The sequence below is a fragment of the Cylas formicarius genome, unplaced genomic scaffold (assembly GCF_029955315.1).
Source record: "Cylas formicarius isolate icCylForm1 unplaced genomic scaffold, icCylForm1.1 PGA_scaffold_7__23_contigs__length_41026272, whole genome shotgun sequence".
Lineage (NCBI taxonomy): Eukaryota > Metazoa > Arthropoda > Insecta > Coleoptera > Brentidae > Cylas > Cylas formicarius.
The window spans coordinates 27,242,636-27,263,090 of record NW_026844352.1 but is presented as its reverse complement, the minus strand read 5'-3'; the positions used below and the strand labels follow the sequence as shown (position 1 = coordinate 27,263,090).

The 20,455-nt window shown below is 32.8% G+C and overlaps 1 protein-coding gene across 1 annotated transcript; it reads right to left on the bottom strand.

The window, feature by feature from the left end:
• Window positions 1–557: 557 nt before the first annotated feature.
• LOC132705100 (gamma-aminobutyric acid receptor alpha-like) lies at window positions 558–13,081 on the bottom strand. Its single transcript, XM_060675533.1, has 10 exons — window positions 13,077–13,081; window positions 12,187–12,422; window positions 8,590–8,657; window positions 8,240–8,460; window positions 8,060–8,142; window positions 3,828–3,962; window positions 3,340–3,653; window positions 3,133–3,288; window positions 988–1,186; window positions 558–930 (listed from the first exon to the last, which is right to left on the bottom strand). The coding sequence occupies exons 1-10, from the start codon at window positions 13,079–13,081 to the stop codon at window positions 743–745; spliced, it is 1,605 nt and encodes a 534-aa protein (XP_060531516.1). The 3' UTR covers window positions 558–742.
• Window positions 13,082–20,455: the final 7,374 nt, after the last annotated feature.

Here is a 20,455-nt window from a genome sequence, read left to right as displayed (position 1 = left end):
TTCCGTTAGGGAATTAAACTCTACATTTGTGCCAATTTTGAAATCGATAGCTACAAATTTCGGACACTAATCGTGTTTCACAGCGATGTACGAAAAACAGAGGAAAATCGCAAATAAAAGATCAACGTCACTGTCCGATCGCGGCCATTTCCTACAGGCTGATGTATCTCGTGGACAGTTTAAAAGGAGAAAAATCTAAGCGCACTGGGTTAAGTCGTTCGGAAGTTATTCGCGTTTTTATGAAGCGTCGATAGAGAACGGAGAACGGACAGACAAAATAATTATTTTTTTCGACGCTGATCATTTATGTACTAATGGGGGTCCCCTAGGACCTCCCGTTGCCGAGATATAAGTTTCGTGGCCAAGCGCGTATACTTTCGAAAAATTCGATTTCATCGATTTTTCGAAAGTGACAAGTCCGTTTAAAACTAGATTAACAAAATAGAAATACTGAAATTTCTAAAATATAAATCCGCGGAAATTAAAATACTGCAAAAGACATTCTGTTTGTGTTTCTCAAGAGTAAAATCAAAAACCCAACTGACTGCACTAAAAGTATATTTCGAAATGAGGCGAATAAGCAGCAAACTTGAATTTTCAGTAGATATACCCTGTATTCAAATGGCAACCGTGCAGATTCAACAATGAAACTTAATTTAAGCCCGAGAACTTTCTCTCAACTACTTTAATCGAAATACAATGGGACCTTCTTGGCTTCTCTGGCAACAAAAACCCCTAAAGTTTAATGACTTTGAGGGTTCAGTTTGTTGTCACCCCATTTGAAATTTTCTTGTGTCATTATATACACCGACCAATAAAATAAATTAAACATTCCAAAGGAAGCGGGAAAGACGACTCTGGCAGTTCTGTCTATCAACGACACGCTGTTTACGTGACGGATCCCGTGATGGTGGCCACTTTTGTTCAATTCTGAAAAAGTAGGGAAAACAACTGTTTAGTCAAGGTCTATAGTGTCGATGCAGATACCCAATGCTCCGAAAGCAGCCTCTCGTTGCCTCTGTTTCCTGAACTTGTCATCTCCTTTCAAGCAGTACAAAAATTGTTTCCATCTGGGTAACTTGTTTTCGGTTTGCGTGGTCTTCTCCATTGTCGTACGCGCTGGTGGGGATGCTTGTATATTCGAAATCAGAGATGTGCGTCTACCGTTGCGATACAAGTTGCATGTCTGCAATGGAATAATAATCAAGTTCCACTCAAACAACACATATTAACATTAAAGAACCGCGTTTAGATAATACCTATATGTAAATATTGATAGAAGTATTTCTATTTTATTTCTATACATCGACCAACAGAGACAGAAAAAGAGTTTGTAAAGTGTATATCGACACATTATCCGGTTTTTTCCAAGTTTATCTCTTACCCCCTGTAAACTTTGCGCGATATTTTTTAAAAAAACATTAATTAAATTAAGTTCATTATACATTTGTTAATGTTACTCATTTTCAACGTTTTCTTTCTTACTACCAAACCATAAAGAACTTCTTTGCGAACCTGTTACCAATTTTTAATTTTTAAAAGGAGTTTTAATAACTTTCACAGCAGTATAACAGCTAGAATCAAACGACAAAATATAAAAATAACAATAAATAGTATTAACTGGAAGCACTCAAACGGAACACATCAGAACAAAATGAGCGGAGGCTGCCAACAAACGGATCAAGCTTTAGACAGTTGTACGCTTTCAGCATTCTAATTGGGGCTGAATAAATTCCTTAATTTGCGCGATGGTAAGGTATGCGAAACATTGAGTTATCACAGCTTCTGTAATACTCGTTAAATTGTTTGTAAAAGAACTGGACAATAATACCAACCATTCAAAATCTTAAAGAGAAAAAATAAATCGCTCAAGAATCTTCTGGTTTGAAGAGTATCAATAGTGAAGGCCTTAGTTGATCTGATACCGATTATGGATGCGCATTTGAAGCCAAAGATCTTAAAAATACTTTCTGAACGGCTTTAATGTTACCTATATGCCAGGCATAATATGGAGACTAGTCTAGAGCGAACCAAAGAGATATAGAGGATTCTAAAGCAATGTGGAGTAAGTACAACAAACCCAAGGACTCGCATACACAAAACATAGTTTAAAATCCAAAGTCTTTAATGCATCAATGCTATATCGGTTGTGAACCATACTCAACGAACGACTAAAGCTAATACTACAGTATTTTTTTACATTGACCGTATGCAGCAGATCATTCTAGCGCGATTCAACCCTCTTGAATATTTTCAAATCATCCGCAAACATAAGACACTGCGATTCCGAAACTACACTAACAATATCATTTATAAACAAGTTAGAGAGGATGGGTCCAGTTTGAGAATCGTGGGGGACTCCCGAAAAAATATCAATTAAATAACATAGCTGTGCCATTTAGCACATTATTTTTCAAATTCTTTGTGTGTTTTATTTAAAATGTAAACTACAACACATTTTGGACTTCTGTTATTTTAAGTAAAGGCAGTAATAAAATTTCTTTAAGAATGCAAATTAATAATTAATTAAATATTAATTAATCGAATTTGCTAGTTTTCAAGACGACTTACATAAGCAAGTCATAGCTCGTCTAAGTCAATAATTTATGAGAAAAATATTCTTTACGTGCATTTTCAAAACGAGCAGCAATTTTTTATTCCCTCAAATTTAAGAAACGGCTGCGGATGAGTATAGAGCCGTGTGTAGAGAGTTTGTATATAAATTATTGAACTTTTTGAAGATAATGTCAAATATGTTGGGTTTTATTAACAAAAAAATGAGTTCTTACTACTTTTTTATTTTAAATATAAATTTCTGTCAATCAAATGTATTACCTATCCCGTGTAAGATCTTGAAATAGCTAGCGCACTTATGCAATAAAATATTAAGCTTTAATGAAATTGCGTTTCCCAGCAAAAAAAATCCGATGGAGGAGGAAAAATCAGAAAGGAAATATTAACAAAAGTTACTGAGAATTTTGCGCAAAACCAGAAAACGAACTAATTTACATGGTGTCCCATTTCAATTACCAGTGTTGTCTGTTTCGATTTCAGTTGGCAACGCTGCAGTGTAATATCATCAAGTGTATGTGTAGAGCGTATGAAATGAAACGATCAAAAATTTTTGCTTACGTGATATATGGGGCACACCAATGAACTGCGCCTTCGTCTTCCGTCTGTACTGGTATTCTCTAGCAAATCCGCGGCTGTGCTTCCAACATATTCCTCCTCGGTATCCTGACAGTCCTCCCAATCGTCTTCGTTTACTGGAATTTCTCCGCTACCAACCTGCAGCGGAAATCGGTTATCGCTCATAAACTCAATCCCCAGTCAACTGACTTTGGTAAAATAATGAACTCCCGCAAATTCTAGCAATGTAGCAATGCAATAGAAGAAACTCATCAGCAGGAACCAGTCGAGGGCGGTCGCGTACCGGACTTTTGGCAAATCCGTCCGGGAATCGAGACTGATTGTCGACAACGTTAAAACCGTCGTAATGCCAAGTCCGACTCTGTCGCTAGTGGCTTCCCGATGAATCCAAAAGGAAACCCACGACAGGACGACGATAAGAATGCACGGAACATAGACCTGAATAAGGAAGTATCCTGTATGACGCTGAAGATTGAACGAGACTTCTAGGACGGAAAACTCGCCTGAAAAAGACGGTTTCAGAGGGAAAATATCCTCGGTAATCGTTTTCCTGGATATCACATCAAACACTCGATATGTACGGGGCATTTTAAATAAACATACCTCAAATATTTTTTTATCTTAAAGAAGAAAAACATTTCTTTGAGATTTAATTACCTCCTACCGATTTTTCTTACCTTCTCTCCTTTTTAAAGTAAAGTTCCTAGACGGAAAACTGATAAGATCGAATTGAGAAAGTGTCATTCCGGCGACAAAATTAACGCTTGCGTCATCTTGCCACTGATAAATCAGGTCTTTTGATGTATATCCGACTGAAAAGGCAATACAAACTTTAAGTTTACAACATATGTATTTACTATTATTGTAATGTATTTTACTTCAGATGTGAATTAATAAAAAAGGAACAATAATAATTGACTCAAAGAGTAAACAGTTTAAAGGCAGAAATTATGTGTTTCTAATATCTCTTTTAAATTGCATTAAAATTATATAGTAACTCAAAAGAAACGGCAAATAAATGCAGAATGAAACCTATAAAAAATATTCACCTATAATATCTGCTTCAATTATTTCCGAACAATTTTCGAAGAATAATTCAGGTACGAGAGAGATTCGGTTTTACTGGATGTTGACACTATTATGTGTAGCTTCGTCACGTTTTATTTGTGAAATACAAAAAGAAACATGTATCGTTTTGGAAAGGAAACTGGTGAAACAATAAGAAAAGCGGATTTATTAATTCCTACTAATACAAAAAAATCAAAGACAACGATATGGAAACAATTGCTAGAAATTTATGAAGAAAAGAAATAGACAAGACAGTGAATATCAGGAAAAGATTCAAGATATTCTTACCGACGGATCATATCGTAAACTTGAAAAAGATCCTACATCATCCTACATCATCTATGGATCGCAACCTAAAATCTGTTTTTTAGAGTTCTCTATCAGACTCCGTGAAACAATGTGTCATCCCTTACGACTCTAAAATTCCTCGTCTCTACGGACTCCCAAAGATTCACAAACTGGTTCTCCAACATATTCTCTCGCAAAATATCTAACTTCCTTATTTAAACCCCTCACAGGAAAAACTGATAGTTAATTCCTTTCACTTCATTAAACAATTAAAAAGCATTACATTAGATACACAAGATCTTCTAGTTAGTTTCGACCTAGAATCCCTTTTTACCAGAGTTCCTATTCCTGAAACTCTCAACAAACAGAATTAAAACACCTTACCTCTGCTCTTGTCTCTAATAATTTCCGCATTAAAAATATTAAGCGTTCCATCAAAAAATACCCTTTACCACAATCTTCCAATGGCAATGAGACCGAAAGCAATCCTACACTTGCCACCGTGGTCCTTCCTTAGATTCAAAACATCACTGACCACATATCAAACGTTCTAAAGAAATATAACGTGATAACCAGATTTACCACTTGTCCAAAAATCTCTCAACATCTTCGACCCGTCAAAGACAAAATTCCATTTGAAATGCCAGAAGTTTACAGCATTCGATGCATATGCGGCAAAGAATACATTGGAGCGGCCGGACGAAAAATATCAACTAGGCTCAAAGGACATGAAAGAGCAATCCTAACCGCGACTCAGGTCTTTACCTGTCACCACTAGGGCTTCGCCCTCCTCAAACAATATATAAACAGGTATAGAGCAAAATGCGAGCCATTTTCATTCAAGCTCTGATGAAGAAAACATGATGATTAGAGATAGTAAGATGAGTACATAGTTGTCTATTGTTTAGGTTATATGGAATTCTATAGCCAAGCAGTTCCAAGAGACTTTAGCCAAATTTCGGCATAAGTTCAATCTATTTCCGCAGCAAGTGCTTCGAGAGACGAAACGCCGACGCTTACAAAGAAATCAAACTATAAAAAAACCAAATGCAGTTGTTGGCCGCACAAAAATTGTACCAATCATTGAGATACAGCAAACATTTTGTCATATTATTTTACGCGAATTAGCTTGGTGGGTGGTGAAGGGATTGCGGCAAAAACATATATACTATACAGAATCTGGGTTAAAACCCGAACTAGAAGATCGATTTAAGGAGATTCTTAGTGAAATTATTATAATTATAATTATTATAAATGTCGCATAGGCATTGAGTGTAAAGAACCTCATTACTTGACTCGCAAATGAGGAAAAAAGAAGGAGAAAATGAATTCGAAAAATATGTGGAAGTTATAAGAGATATCGGTAAATAACAAGTACCCATGATCTAGGTTCAACATAAAAAGTTAAAAATAAATATCTATCAGAATAATTATTATTTGTTTATTTTATTCTTATTGACTTTACGTCAGTACTTTTATTGTATCTGTCAGGTCATAAAAATTAGATATAAGAAAGTGACCAATTGCTTTTCAATGGGATTATCCAAGGGTGGTCATTAAGATAGAATGCAACAAGATTATTATCTAAAGTTTCGGAATTTAAATTCAGGTGAAATTGTGGTCAGTAATAGAAAATAATTTTATACCTACCTGTGTTTAATATTCTTTAGTTTAAGTTTATTAGTAATCATTCTTATTTCGTGTGTAATACAGCGTGTGTTGAATCGTGTGCGAATTATGCAAAATATGTGCGAGTCTAGTGTATCTCAGGAGATGCTCCCGCCCAAATGTAGGATATACTAGTGTATTGAGACTAAGGAAGTTATAAACAATGTTGATTTGACTCTGATTGGACGTGGTGTCAGCAAGCAAGCATCTTTAGAAGAAACTGCCACATTGACGAAAATTCCAAAATGGAAACTTGTGAATAATCTCATTTCAGCGAGGAAAAAAAGAAGCGATGCGGACTTTTTCTCGAGTGTAGATGAAAGTGATCAAGATATAATACGGCGTAAAATTTACCAGTTATACGAGGAACAAAGCGTGCCTACATTAGATATCTTAATTAGAAGGCTTGAAAAAGATGAAACCGGCGTTAAATGTGGCAGAACTACCTTATGGAAGTGTATTCAACACATGGGTTGTAGATTTTAAAAAATTGGCAAAAAGCAAGTTTTAATGGAATCTTTTAGAATTCGGAAATGACCACTGGAATATCTAGAAAAAAATAGGATTTACAGAGAACAACAAAGGTTAATTATTTACTTGGATGAAACCTGGTTCGACACTTATGATACCCCGGAAAAGCGCTGGGTTGACTCAACTGATAAGTGTAAAACAAACGCGCCATCAAAAAGAGGTAAAAGAATAACTATTTTCCATGCTGACTCTAAAGATGGTTGGATTCCAAATAGACTTTCTCTGCCTGCGAAAAATATTAAAGATTCTCCTCTGGATTACCACGAAGACACTACCGCTGATTTATTTGAAAGTTGGTATAAAAACAAACTTCCTTCTAATAGCGTCATTGTAATGGACAATGCAAGTTATCATAGTAGGCGATTGACTAAAACCCGTTCCTTAGAAAAGCAACAATCCAAAACTACATGTATAATAACGACATTTATTTTCGCGAAGATTATACCAAAAAGCAATTAATTGAGGTTCTACACAGCTTGAATCTACAAAAGGAATACGTCTGTGATAATTATCCAAAAAATCTAGGGCATACAGTTTTAAGGCTTCCACCTTACCATTGGATATTTAATCCCATTGAACATGTTTGGCACCAACTGAAATCTGCCATTCGTCGTAACAATCTTTTTCCCCGTGTTAACTCCAATGTCCTCAAACTTATAGAAACCGAAGTTTTTAACATCCCTCCACAAAGTTGGGCAAATTCTGTTAAACATATAGAAAAAGCAGAACAATCGTATATCCATATTGCAAAATAATATAGAACAAATAATAATTAGAACAGGCGATGATAGCGATAGTGATACTGATATATTATGTGAATAATTTTAAGTAATTTAAGTAGGTAATAAAAATAATTGGTAATTTTATTTTAGATTTAAACATAAATACATACATAAATAAATAAATATTGTTTATTATCTTTCGTAACAAAACCCCAAATAATTAAATTCTAAGCAAAGTACGGACCTGTTCGGCAATATTTCATTCTTACAGCTTTCCCGGGTCTTTCCTTAATTCGTATCAGTTAGTCACTTTCTTATATCTATGAACAGACTGTACCTGTTATTAATACTACAGGTAGGTGCTTATAGGTATTGAGATTTTCTATAAAATAAATGTCAACAAAATCGTTGCAATTGGAAAGATTTTTTTAATATTAAAAAAAATTGAATTTCGTTATTTCGTACAAAATCGAAAAATTTCTTAGTAATATGTACGTATTCCTGTGGTATAATACATAATGATATACGATTGGGCTCACTATATGCGCAAGTTCCAACCTCATACTTGGCACCATTTAAAGCGTGGTGAAATTAATTTGAAGGATAAATAAATTAAAAGTTTTGTTACTTACAGCTGCCTAGAATAAGTGGGCAAGACTGGCGGTCCATTGGAAAACTTCGCAACTCCATTGGACATTTGGCTTTAATGGTTAGCCTGAAAAAATAACGAAAGTGCTCTGTAGAGTTGAGTAAAGGCAAAACGTCACCAAAAAATGAAATAACATAAAATTACAAAAGTTTTTTTTTTTTACCTCATCGAATAAAGGATATCTCCATCTTGGCTGATCCTGAGCAATTTATTGGGGACGGTTATGGTATGTACGTAAGAGTTCTTCCCGTTGTAAAAATAGGTATCAGGCCTCCATATTCGCTCTAGCATCTTGATAGAAAGCGATAAAGATTTTATGGGTCCCAGAAACGAGAGCCGCTGATCTCGCCAATATTGTCGAAAGTAGCAATCCATTGAATATTCCTAATGTTGATAAGTCGAATTAAATAACCCGCTATATTTTTAGTTGATCAAACTATTTTTAAAATTGAAACGGGAAGGTGCAAATTTTGCAAAAACCTTGCCACGGAATCTAAGAATAAAATACATTACCATGTCCAATTCCGATACCGGTCCCATGCTTCTAATTAGAATATTGGTTTGGACAATAGTTGGTTGATCTAAAAAAAATGATTTTTTAAAACTACTAAAAATACTTCTTTACAGATATCGACACATTGTTAAACATAATCAATTTTAAAATGAATATACAGCTTATATGATGCATTCGTTATAACAAGAACTAACTGGTCTGAATGTCTCTTTATTTATTTGGAAAAATAGCAACTTATTAATTATTTTTTACTTTTTACTTTTTGTTTTAAATATGCTCAGTTAATTAACAATAAAGAATTAATTAAATTATATGCAATATTAACGTCACAGCTTAAATGATGCAAAACAAAATATAACCAAATCAATAGCGAAAAACAAGTGCATACTTTTTACAAAACTGTTATTATTGCAGTAACCTGTGGAGGTTTCTTTGGAAAATTACAACTGCATAATTTGAAATACTCCTGCTAATATTTAGTCGGGCTTCCCTCATTATCGATAACAGCTTGTAGTACTTCTGGGTATTAATTCAACTATTATACTCCGGAGAAATTGTGTTCCATACTTCAGTAATTCTTACTTTTAATTAATTCTTGTTAGATATTGTCAATCACAAATTTTCAATTAAGTCAGGTGACTGGGCTGGTGTGCTTTGGATCATTGTCATGATAGAACCGATCATTGTTACCCATATTTAATTTTTGGGCACTAGCAACCAGATGCTGTCTTAATATATCCAAATACACATATTCATGGTTCATATTTCCTTGAATGAAATGTATTCTACCTACTCCTGCAGATGACATACAGCCCCGTAACATCACTCCACCTCCACCGTCCTTTTCCGTAGCTTTTAAATTTTTCAATTTTAATTCTTCCTTAGGCTTTCTCCGTGCTGATATTTTTCCATCGGATTCAAATAAGTTTATTTTGGTCTCATCGGCAAATATTACTGAACTCCAGAAGTTCAAATATTTATCGATATGCTCTCTAGCGAATGCCAATCTCACGCGTCGATTTCTTCGGCTAATGAAAGGCTTATTTCTGGCAGTTCGATCATGTAAATTATTTTTTCATCTAATTGTTTCAGGGTTACACCTTTTTGCAAACTATCTTTCCACGTCGACACACATCTTCGGAGCACTTTTTTTGGATAATTCGATACCTCTCTTACAATCCATCTATCTTCACGTTCATTGAAGATCTTATTTGAAGCTTGACTTATTCTCGACCCTATTTTCGTTACAGTATCGCACAATGATATGCTGAACAGTTGGCTGTCTCCATTTCTGTGATGATAATAATTAAATTTCTCTAAGAAATTGTAGTCCGACGACCCATTTAAAAAAAATCGTTTTACTGAACGAAAACGTGTTTTTAAATGCTAAACTAATCAAAAAACAATTGTAGCAATAAATAAAAGCCACGCCACGCGCCATAGATAAGTTTTGATAATTTATTTAATTATTTATTGTTAACTAAATAAGGCATATTTAAGACAAAAAGTAATTTACACTTTTTTAGAAGGCTCTTTACTAACTTAATTTCAATTAGTTGTTTTTTGCCAAATAAATAAAGAGACATTAGACCAGTTAGTTTTTGTTATAGCGACCGCATCATTTAAGCTGTGAGTCACTTTATTTGGAACAAGTGAAGTGAATATATAATAATAAAATAGAGTACGAATTCGCTACTTCGCTGAAAATTAAAAAAGTTAATCTTTGAAATAACCTCATTTGTACCTGTTACGTTCAGGCTTTCCAGTTTGATTAAAATAAAACAAAAATTCTTGATTTGTGCGAATTTCGCAAATTGAGATGTAAATTACTGGTAATTATTCGAACAAATGTATAACATGCAAAATTATTTCATAATAGGATTGAATATTATCAAGAAGCATATAACTGTTTGCTAATATTGAGATTGATTTTTTTATTAATGTTTTTGGCAAGCTTGTAAAAAAAGGAATTCAAATACGAAATAATGTAAAATGTGCTTCATTTTAAATGTACTTGTTGAATTGTCAATTTGAACACATTCTCTAGCCTAATAATGGCTTCAATTTGTGTTGCCTTTTAAAAGCAACGAACAAAGAACAAACGTTATAGTACATCGTTACCTTTATCTCATATTATACGGGAATCTTAACAATTTGCAAGGTAGGACGTCTCTTGCCTCGAATGCTAGTTGCCAATCCCCATACTTGCAAAGACCCCTTTGATGTTTTACACTAGCAATCGCATAGTTTCCGTGAATATAGTAAACAAAGAAAGGCTCTGTTATATTAAAAATTCTCGAGACCATTTTTGTCCTTATATCAGCGGTAATTCAGCCAATGCTTGAGGTATAATTTCCCACTAAGAGAGTAGGGTATTAATTAATAGCCTATTGATTATGTAGGTCTTCAGATATTCATAGTTGATTAAACTCTTGATTCATTGAGGAATTTTTAGAAAGTATAATAAAGTCTATTAAATATGTCGATGAATCGGAGCATATCAATTCAGAATAAGGTTCTGATAAGGACAATCAAATCAAACCTAATGCAGCCACGGAACATTTTTTAGCTTGGAGTGAGAATTTTGAAAACACTTCTTAACAGCCTTACATATGAATAGCTATTTAAATGCTAATACAATATTAGCGTAACTATATAAAACTAATGTAATATATCAACTACAACAATTGTTGATACATTCATGGTGACATGGTAATGGCAATAAAAGACTTAAAGTATCTTTTTAAAAGAATTTGAATTATGCTAGTATAATGTGTATACATAAGTGTTTGTGAAATTTCACGTTCTATTAAGAATTTAACGGCTGTTACATTTAGATAACATATTTATTTACAGTGGGTGGCCATTTTATAACAATACTTTTGTAGGAGTTTGATAGACGGATATTTCTGGATTTTTTTTACTGTGGCTGCATAAAGAAAGCAATTTTCTAAAAATTTGATCCATAGAATGCGTTGTAGGATTTAAAATATGCAAGGAATTTACTAATGCTGTTGCGGACAAACCCTTCTAAATTGCCTCCTGTCGCTAGTTACCTACGTACGTAGATTTAAGATTAATTTAGCTCGTTAATACAAATCAAATTAGTCAGTTTTTACCAAATAAGAAATACAAAGTGCCGAGTACAATATTTTAACTTTCATAAGGAAACTTAAACTTTGCGTACCTATTTTTACAAACTAGCATTGGCTAGAGCAATACAATTCAAAACAGATTAATTTTTTTTTGAGTGAAGGGACAAACATTCGCCAACGGGACTGTCAGTTTTTTAAATGACGTCATCATTGAATTAATGTTAATTTAAATTTAAAATATTTGTTGGGGTTTGCCATGACTTGCCTTGTTTAACAAAGGAACTATTTCAGTTTATGTATCGAATGGCTAAACGTTAAAAATAAAAAATTGAAAAGAATGCCGCTAAAATAACATTCCTGAAGCTTCCTTTAAAATGAGTGGGCAACATTTTTTGTTTTCATTGGTATCGGTGTCCTGGTCTATCCTTTGATATTTTTAACTGATTAAAAATTGTTTGAACGCTGACTTTCTTTATTGCAAACTGAAAAGAAAATACATGCCTTTCCCGTGTGATGGCAGCTGCGAGCTCTCGTAATTCTTTAAAAGATTCTCTAAGATGATCGTAATATTCTTGCTAACCACGTCGTTTCCCGCATGTCTTAATTTTTTTGACGCCGTAACGTTTTTCGGGTTGGACGAAAATCCCATCAGCACCGTCTTCATAGACATGTTTTGCATCATAATTTCTGATTCCAAAGCGACTCCGTTTCTTATAGTTGATGTTTGGGTAATTGACCTGTAAACAGGAGGAAATTGAGACAAAGTAAATCGTTTATATCCTCCACGTTAAAATGATTTTCGCAAGGGGTTGAAGAATTTATGGTGGTCCGATATTATTTGTGTTTTTTCCGCCAACAATATATCAAAAGCCCACGTTAGTTCAAAAAACGTTATTGTTTTTAAAATCATATGGGAAATTACAGTACCCAGATCTAAATGCAACATATCAGTTTTTTGTGTATTAATAAGATTTAGGAAAACTAACAAATTGAAAAAAATCAAGACGTAAAGAATTAAAAGGGAGTTAGTAATCTATGTGTCCAATTTTGACACTCCTCAACTCCTGAGCAAATCAGTTAATCTGGAGACGTAGCTATGTCTAAACCTGACCCTCTCATAACTCCAGTTCAGTTGTGTAAATCAATAAGAAGAAGCGCTTTAAGATGTGGCAGACCAGTTGTTTTTTGTCTAATAAATTTTTTCATCTCGTTGTGCATTTATTTAGATTTATTTCTTTATTTGGAAAAGTTGCAGGAAACAAAAAAGTTTCTAAATAAAACATAAAATATAGATTTCCATGTCACTGCATAATCTTTTCTTTAATTTAGTTAAGGAGAATGAGGGGGAAGTGTGTCAATCCCCTCTACTAATTATTTTTAATTATTTTTACGTCATTGTAGCTCGAAATCTTCCTTTTGACCCAACGTTTATACAGGGTTAGTGAAAAGTACCGAAACGCTTAAATAATATCTCCAAAACTGCCAATGTTAGAACGATAAAATTCAGAACCTGAAGGGTTTTGAAAAATTGCAACAAAAATAACTTGGGCGACCCATTTAAATTAACAAAAATATGACGTGTAACGTAAAAGTGGTAAATCTGACAACATTGCTTTTAACATTTTTGAATTCTGCAAGAAACCTCCAGGTATTGAATTTTATCATTCCAGCTTTGGCAGTTTTGAAGATGGATACTTTTTACTAACCCTGTATGATGAATTTAATTAATTTAATTTTAACAAGGAATCAATCCGCTAAGTTTTTCGCATTAGTTTTGAATAGTTTTATATGTCTGGGTCCTATATTAGGATGGTAAAAGAAATTATCTCACTGTGAGAGTATTGCGAATTTTTCGGCTGCTTTTCGGCTGTTTTGCAAAAATGTAACCAAAAGCCAGAGAAAGTATAAAATGGAATACGTTTATAACCTCGTTTATTATGCATTCGCTTCGCCCATGCCAAATCAAACTCGCCCATTAAAATGGCGTTTATTAAACTTGTTTCATAAATCACTATAAAGCGTATAAAGGCAAAACAAATTTCCGTTGAATTTTTTTTTTTAAAGGAAACTCCACACTTCAATTCCGATGTTTTCAGAAATGAGTAAATACAAACTAAAATCACAATGGAAATATCTGCCCGCGGGACATTTTCATATTGCAGAAAAAAAAAACTACGCTTATTTATCGAATTTTATTTATCCAAACGTTGCCGGGCGAAAATTTGTGAGTCGCTTTACGGAATTCAAAAACTGTTTGCTATTCTAATTTTCCATTTTTACATTCGACTTAACAGTGAAGTGGTAAAACTGCCGATTCGGCATTTGTTTTGTTCGACGGGAAACGACAAGATGGCTTTGGAAAGGCCAGCGGCAAGAATTTCAAGGATATAACAGTTTTAAACCCTTAGAGATCGGGGATGCATATTATTGAGATTTTATTTCGATTTCGTTGCGAATACCCTTATCAAGCGACGCGTAAAAATAATGACATTCCAAATTGATGTGCATTCCAGATTCAATATCTATTCTACAAGCATCATATCTGATAAACCTTAAACTCTGATTAACAATTACCTACTATCTGTCTCCCCACCTTATAACTTAAAATTAAATTGAATCTGAAATTTATTTTTTCTACTCCCTACTTTACAATTATGCACTGATCGCGCATGCAAAGTGCATGAATATTTATTATTATTATATTATATCGTTGATATAATTGTAGTTATAAACAACAGAAAATGATCTACCCGCTTCATTGTCAAAGAAATATTGGAGATGATTTTTATTTTGGGTGCGCTGTAGTTTTAAAAATGAAGTGATTGAAAATATCATGAATATTCGGCCAAGCCAAGTACTTTCGAGAAAACAATTTCAGGAGCATTTGTTACATTACAACCTGTAGTGAATTTGAATTTCTTTAATTCGTTAAATTGCGCACAAAAATGAGTGCAAATATTAACAACTTCATATTCAACCACATATTTCATTTATTAGCATTAAGTTTGCTCAATAATATGTAGCACAAGTTTTCCCGAATTAAAACCATGTTCGCAGTGTATATAAGGTATTAAAATGCAAATCTCTTTCCAGGAACACATGTTTTTACACTAAAAACGATATAATGATATTCATGAAATGTGTCTGGTAAAGTCGCAGTTTTATATGTGCTATACAGTTACTGTGAAATTCGGAGTTATATCGCGGAATAAATCCTTGTGGCGCGCCGAGCGAAAATGTTTTTTACTAAGGAATATTATATTTTAAATAATAGATAAAGAAAGTATTGTAAGTTAGAATCACCCCGTGACTTTTAATGAAATGTGTCTAACATCTTGCATCGTAAAATCAGGAATAAATATTACGGAAAACAAATATATTCATGGAAAGACCTCGCCACGTCTTGTAACGCCAAAATGTAAAACATTTGGTATTGATTTCGGGATAAGTAAAACCGATTTGTATACATACTTTGCTGCCAAACACTTGAGAATATTAAAAGTATTCCATTCGTTCCTAGTTTGGAAATAAGTACTATTTTAGTGAGCATTGGTAGGTTTTTTGTAAAGATTTTTTTTAATACTAAATATTTTGAAAATTGTTTTACTTCAGTACTGCAAGCCATTTAGGAACTTATAGAAACAAAGGTGAAGGTTACTAGATGAGCACTCTAAAATAAGCAAGGTATTAACAGTATAGTCTATGAAAAACAAATTAGGTCACGAGAATTTTCTGAAAATTATTTTCAAATTTTACAAAATTTTGACTGGGGAAGAGGTGTTTTCTAATAGAATGTCCATAATAAAGGGGACGATTTTAAAAAGAAAACTGGAACATGAATTAAAATAAAAATTATTTTTACAATCTCCAACCATTTCTAAAGAAATTTAATTCCTTGACTTTTTTTCAATCTGATGTACGGTTTTCGCTTAAAAAAATAATAACCTCTTTGCATGGTCATAACAATATCGTTAATATGGCAGCATGCAGAGAATTATTATTAATCATTATTATTTCGTGCTTAACTAATTGTCTATCTGTTTGATTAGATTAGATTAGATTAAAATACTTCAAAAAATCGAAGTACGAATGCGAAGTACATAAACTCTATATTTTTGAAAACTTCATAATTATTTCTTATAAGAGGTAGTTGGCTGTGTCTGTCAGAATTATTCATTCTGTTGTCAAGGCGGTTGTTTGACATCAGTTTTTAAATTCAGTTTTTGGGGTCTTATTAATTTGGAGTTTAAAATATCCGAGCATTATGGATTATGGGTTACTTTTGAGATATACCTTATGTGTTTTAATCTGTCGTTCGCTTGATGATTGTGACATCTTGACGTCACAGTCAGTTTCGTCGATTGCGTATAAAATTATTCTTAGTTATTCTGGTTCTCAATTTACTAATAAACATGTCCAGCAAATTCAAAAAGTAAGTGCAACTTGATGCCAATACAATCACTTACTAATAAACATAGGCGAGACATACATTTCTTTAAAACGTCTTCACCGTCAGGTTCAAATCTTAAATTTTGAAATGCTTAAATTACTATTACTATTAGGCTATGGTAATAAAAATATGTAATTTGAAAAATTGATAGAGTAGAGAAATATATATTTACTTTATTCATTCATCATTAGTTATTAATTTACAACATGATATTATTACGCTATTCTCGGAATTGCGTAGAGTTTTTAAATTCTAATTGGAGAGGCACGGAATTGCTTTCGGCAATACAGTCAACCAGACTAAAATTGGCATACGCGGAATCATTAAAAACGAATTGCTGTTATTCCGGGAAACAAGATTTTGTGCGATGGATTTTCCAGTGAACTGAAAGAGAAGCTATTTCTGGCACAAAAGTTCATTATTTGTATTTCTCTAATTAGTTTAAAAAACGTAAAGCTTGTATTCGCAGATATCTGGAAAAGCTGCTGAACAATTCGAGGCGTTAAACTTTCTACGATAATGCCAGAATATTTTTTAAGAATTTGAATGTGTTGCGTCTTACTTTTAATGTTCGGTCGACCTACATATACTTGAGGAAACGCAATAAAATGAAACCGTTTATTAAGGCACCCTTACCACCCAAGCATCACATAGCCTTTGTTTCGTGCATTACAAAGAATCCGCCTTCATACAAAGAGAAAAAAAATTCAATACACGACAGTATTCGGCGTGTATAAATTTTTCGGTTATTTTTTAAAATGCGATTTTTACCGAGAAATGAATTATCTAACCACGATTGTAATTTTGTTGCATTAATAAGTAACGCGATTCGAAGGCACAAGGTGAAGATTTATACCCTCTCCTCCAGCAGCTGCAGTTTTGCTCAGCTTGTATTTATTCAACCAACAAACATGTATAGCCTTTATACCTCAATCTTTAATGACAGCTGCAGAGTTTTGGCATACTTATCATGGCTCCTAATTTAAATTTATATGCTGAGAGAAGCAAGCGAAGAACAGTGTATTTAATAATGTAAAAACAGATTTGAGTTTCATACAGTTTTTTATTTTAATTGAATTTTCATATTCTTTCATGATCTTGTTTATCAGGTAAGATGAGCTCTGGGAAGCGACAAGCACATAATAGTATATTATGCAACAAGTGCGGTAAACGGCATTTGAGTCACGAGCTTATTTGGCACGAGCGGAGCGAGTGATTTATATACTAGTGACTTAAAAAGTTTACCAAACATGTTGCATACTATACTTATTTTTACAAAACACAACACAAATAAATTCACTGACATGACCATTAGAATTGACAAACGTCAAAATTCAAAGCGTGGGAAATATCTCCGAAAACATCCGATTTCTGCTAAACCCGTGCGGTGATATCCCGGAAATGTCCGAATGGGCTCGGATCCGTGGAACAAGCAACTCACGTCGTAAAGTGACGCTTTCCGTACGCTAGATCGGTGTATTGTTAGGTATTTTACAGAAGGGAGTAGAAAAATGCTTTATTTATCTGAATTATCTCGAGGCACGAAAATGGATATCACCGAAAATAAAAAAGCTAACCAACGAAGTGAAAATGCATGTAAGGTCCAATTTCCCGCGGAAATAAAAAGATTATAAATCTTCACTTTGCGACTGGACGCCTTTAATAAATAACGCTTAATTCTGGAAGTCGCGTTGTTTTTTTAGCGCTTGCTGCTACTTTCGGTATATCTTAATCTAATATGCAAAGGAAATTGCGGTCGAAATGCGAGAAGATGCCCGGATTATTGCAAGATAAATTACCACCGTGTTCAGATGATTTATTTGGCAGTTAAAATTATCGTACATTACAAAATTGGGAATAAAAATTTCGTCAAACAAGACAAATTCACTAAATGCTTAAAATTTTTAAGGCAACAAATTATAGTCAATTAAAATCAATCAGGAAAATAAAAATCACTTCCCATATTTATTCCGAAAAGATTAATACCTTGAGAAAATTTAAGAATAGCTATATAGATGAGGGTTGGCTCAACAAAATTAGAGTCACATGAAGTATCACAGGTGTTTTCGGCACTTTGATAAATGAAATATCAATAAACCGGAAAAATTAGACTAGTGCTTGATGCTGTAGCAAAACCAAACCATCGGAATTCGTAATATTTCAGGCGACCTAATTTGTCTTTGTCTACAAAATTGCAAATAATAAAAGGCGGTCGAGAAAAGCATTCCTGTTTGTATTACATTATCTCTATTTTGGCCAGATTTTAGTAAAGAAGGAACTATTAGTATCCGTTTTAACGGTTTCTCGAAAATGACATTAGTATGCAAATTTTAATACACTAATACCGTTAGAGGCTAAACTTTACTTCTTCTAAGTCCCACCCCCACTGTCGCTAAAATAAAATCCGAGGTTTTAAACCAAGACCAATTTAAAGCAATTAACTTGAGAATCCAAAATCTGCCCTGGTAGAACTGCGAAGTTTTTACTTTTTTTTTTTAATGGAATAAGAAATCGTTCCTAATTTCTGTATGATTTAAATTACCTTAAACAAAACCAACCTAACGTAAATTTATGTAAACTCTAATACTATAAGTTTTCTTATCAATTTGCTCATATTAAATTATTATCAAATCCTAATTAATAATTACAAGTTGCAATCTCGAATTGGTAAAAGGTTTGTTGAAATCTAATCATTCTGCTAATGCAATAGGAACTTGCTGTTCGTAGAAGAGATTGAATCGATATAGGTGGAACTGGTAAAGTACTCAACACTATACCTGGTATATACTGGGTGTCAGGTAAATGCCCTTATAATTCTTTTCATGTGGAGATATGCGTCCCTAAACAACGCCGCTAATGTAAAATTTGTATGTTGTAACTTTTCAAATTCCAAGTTTTACTTTTGGTTATACAACATTAAACAAAAGTTTTCTTACACTTTTTTTTCGATAATTAAAAATGCAACACCAACCGTAATTCGTTTTTTTTTTCGAGAATTGTTTATTTTGTTGGTCCTAAGCACGTATACTTTTTCTATTATTTAAAAAAAAATGTAATACAGGTTTTTAAAAATTATTTCTTCGTCCACACCTGGTAAACTAAACAAGCGACTGGCTATCATATTACATAAATTTATTAAATTTTGTCAAGTACTTTAAAAGTTCTTCAACCAAAAGCAATTTCTAGCATCATCCTTTAAACGTCGGTGTAGGGAAAAATTATAGTTATGTTACGTTATTTTTTCGTGTTCCATCTAAATGTATAGTAGCAATAATAATGATTTATTGTGTGACAGATTCATACAATTATTGACAAGACAATTGAGCAAACATTGATTGAAATCATACCTAAAACAAAAGAAAGATATAGGATTTAAGAACATACATCTGGATTAGCTAAAGGCAGGTTAAGACGTTTCTGTAAAAAACCATGCACCATAGTTAATTTAATTTTAATTTTAATCCACAATAAAAGTTATGGTTTCGGCACTCGGTGGTTGTCAACTTTTCGTAATATTAATAAGATGATAACCGCTTTTGGTAAATGTCCTTAGTGTCAGCTAACTACCTTAGTTGCACAACAACCAGTTAATGGGAGAAATAACTCTAGCAATTAAGAAAACTCTTAAACTAAGAAGCAAAACCATCTCTCACTTCTTTACTACTTTACTAATTAATGCTCTTACTCTTGCAGTTGGTATGTTAGATTAATTTAATATTTGTTGGTATTCCTGCCTCTATTAGGCTTTAAAAAACGTTTTCAAATTAGAGAGTTGATCGCAATTGAAAATTGAAAATAATTTTTATAAATTTCTCTGGTAATTGATAATTTATAAATTTATATATATATATATATATATATATATATATATATATATATATATATATATATATATATATATATATATATATATATATATATATATATATATATATATATATATATATATATATATATATATATATATATATATATATATATATATATATATATATATATAAATAATTTGTAAAAAAAAAGTTTTGATTTTGTTATTGGTAAGAATGTCACTTATAATGTATTAGTTTGCATTTTTAATCTTGTTATTTTCAAAATAAAATATCAAAGGTCATTTTTTAAAGATGACGGGTAATTTACAAAGTTTGCGTTTATTTTTTCAATTTTGATTAACTTTCGACAAATCTCGCTTAGCAAATTTTACATCTGATGGTTGGAGTTTAAGTTTTGGACCATGCAGGACTGTTTCTAAAAAATAACTTGATAAAACTTGAAATAAAAAAAGTTTTCTATATGGTTCCGACTTGATAGGACACATTGTTT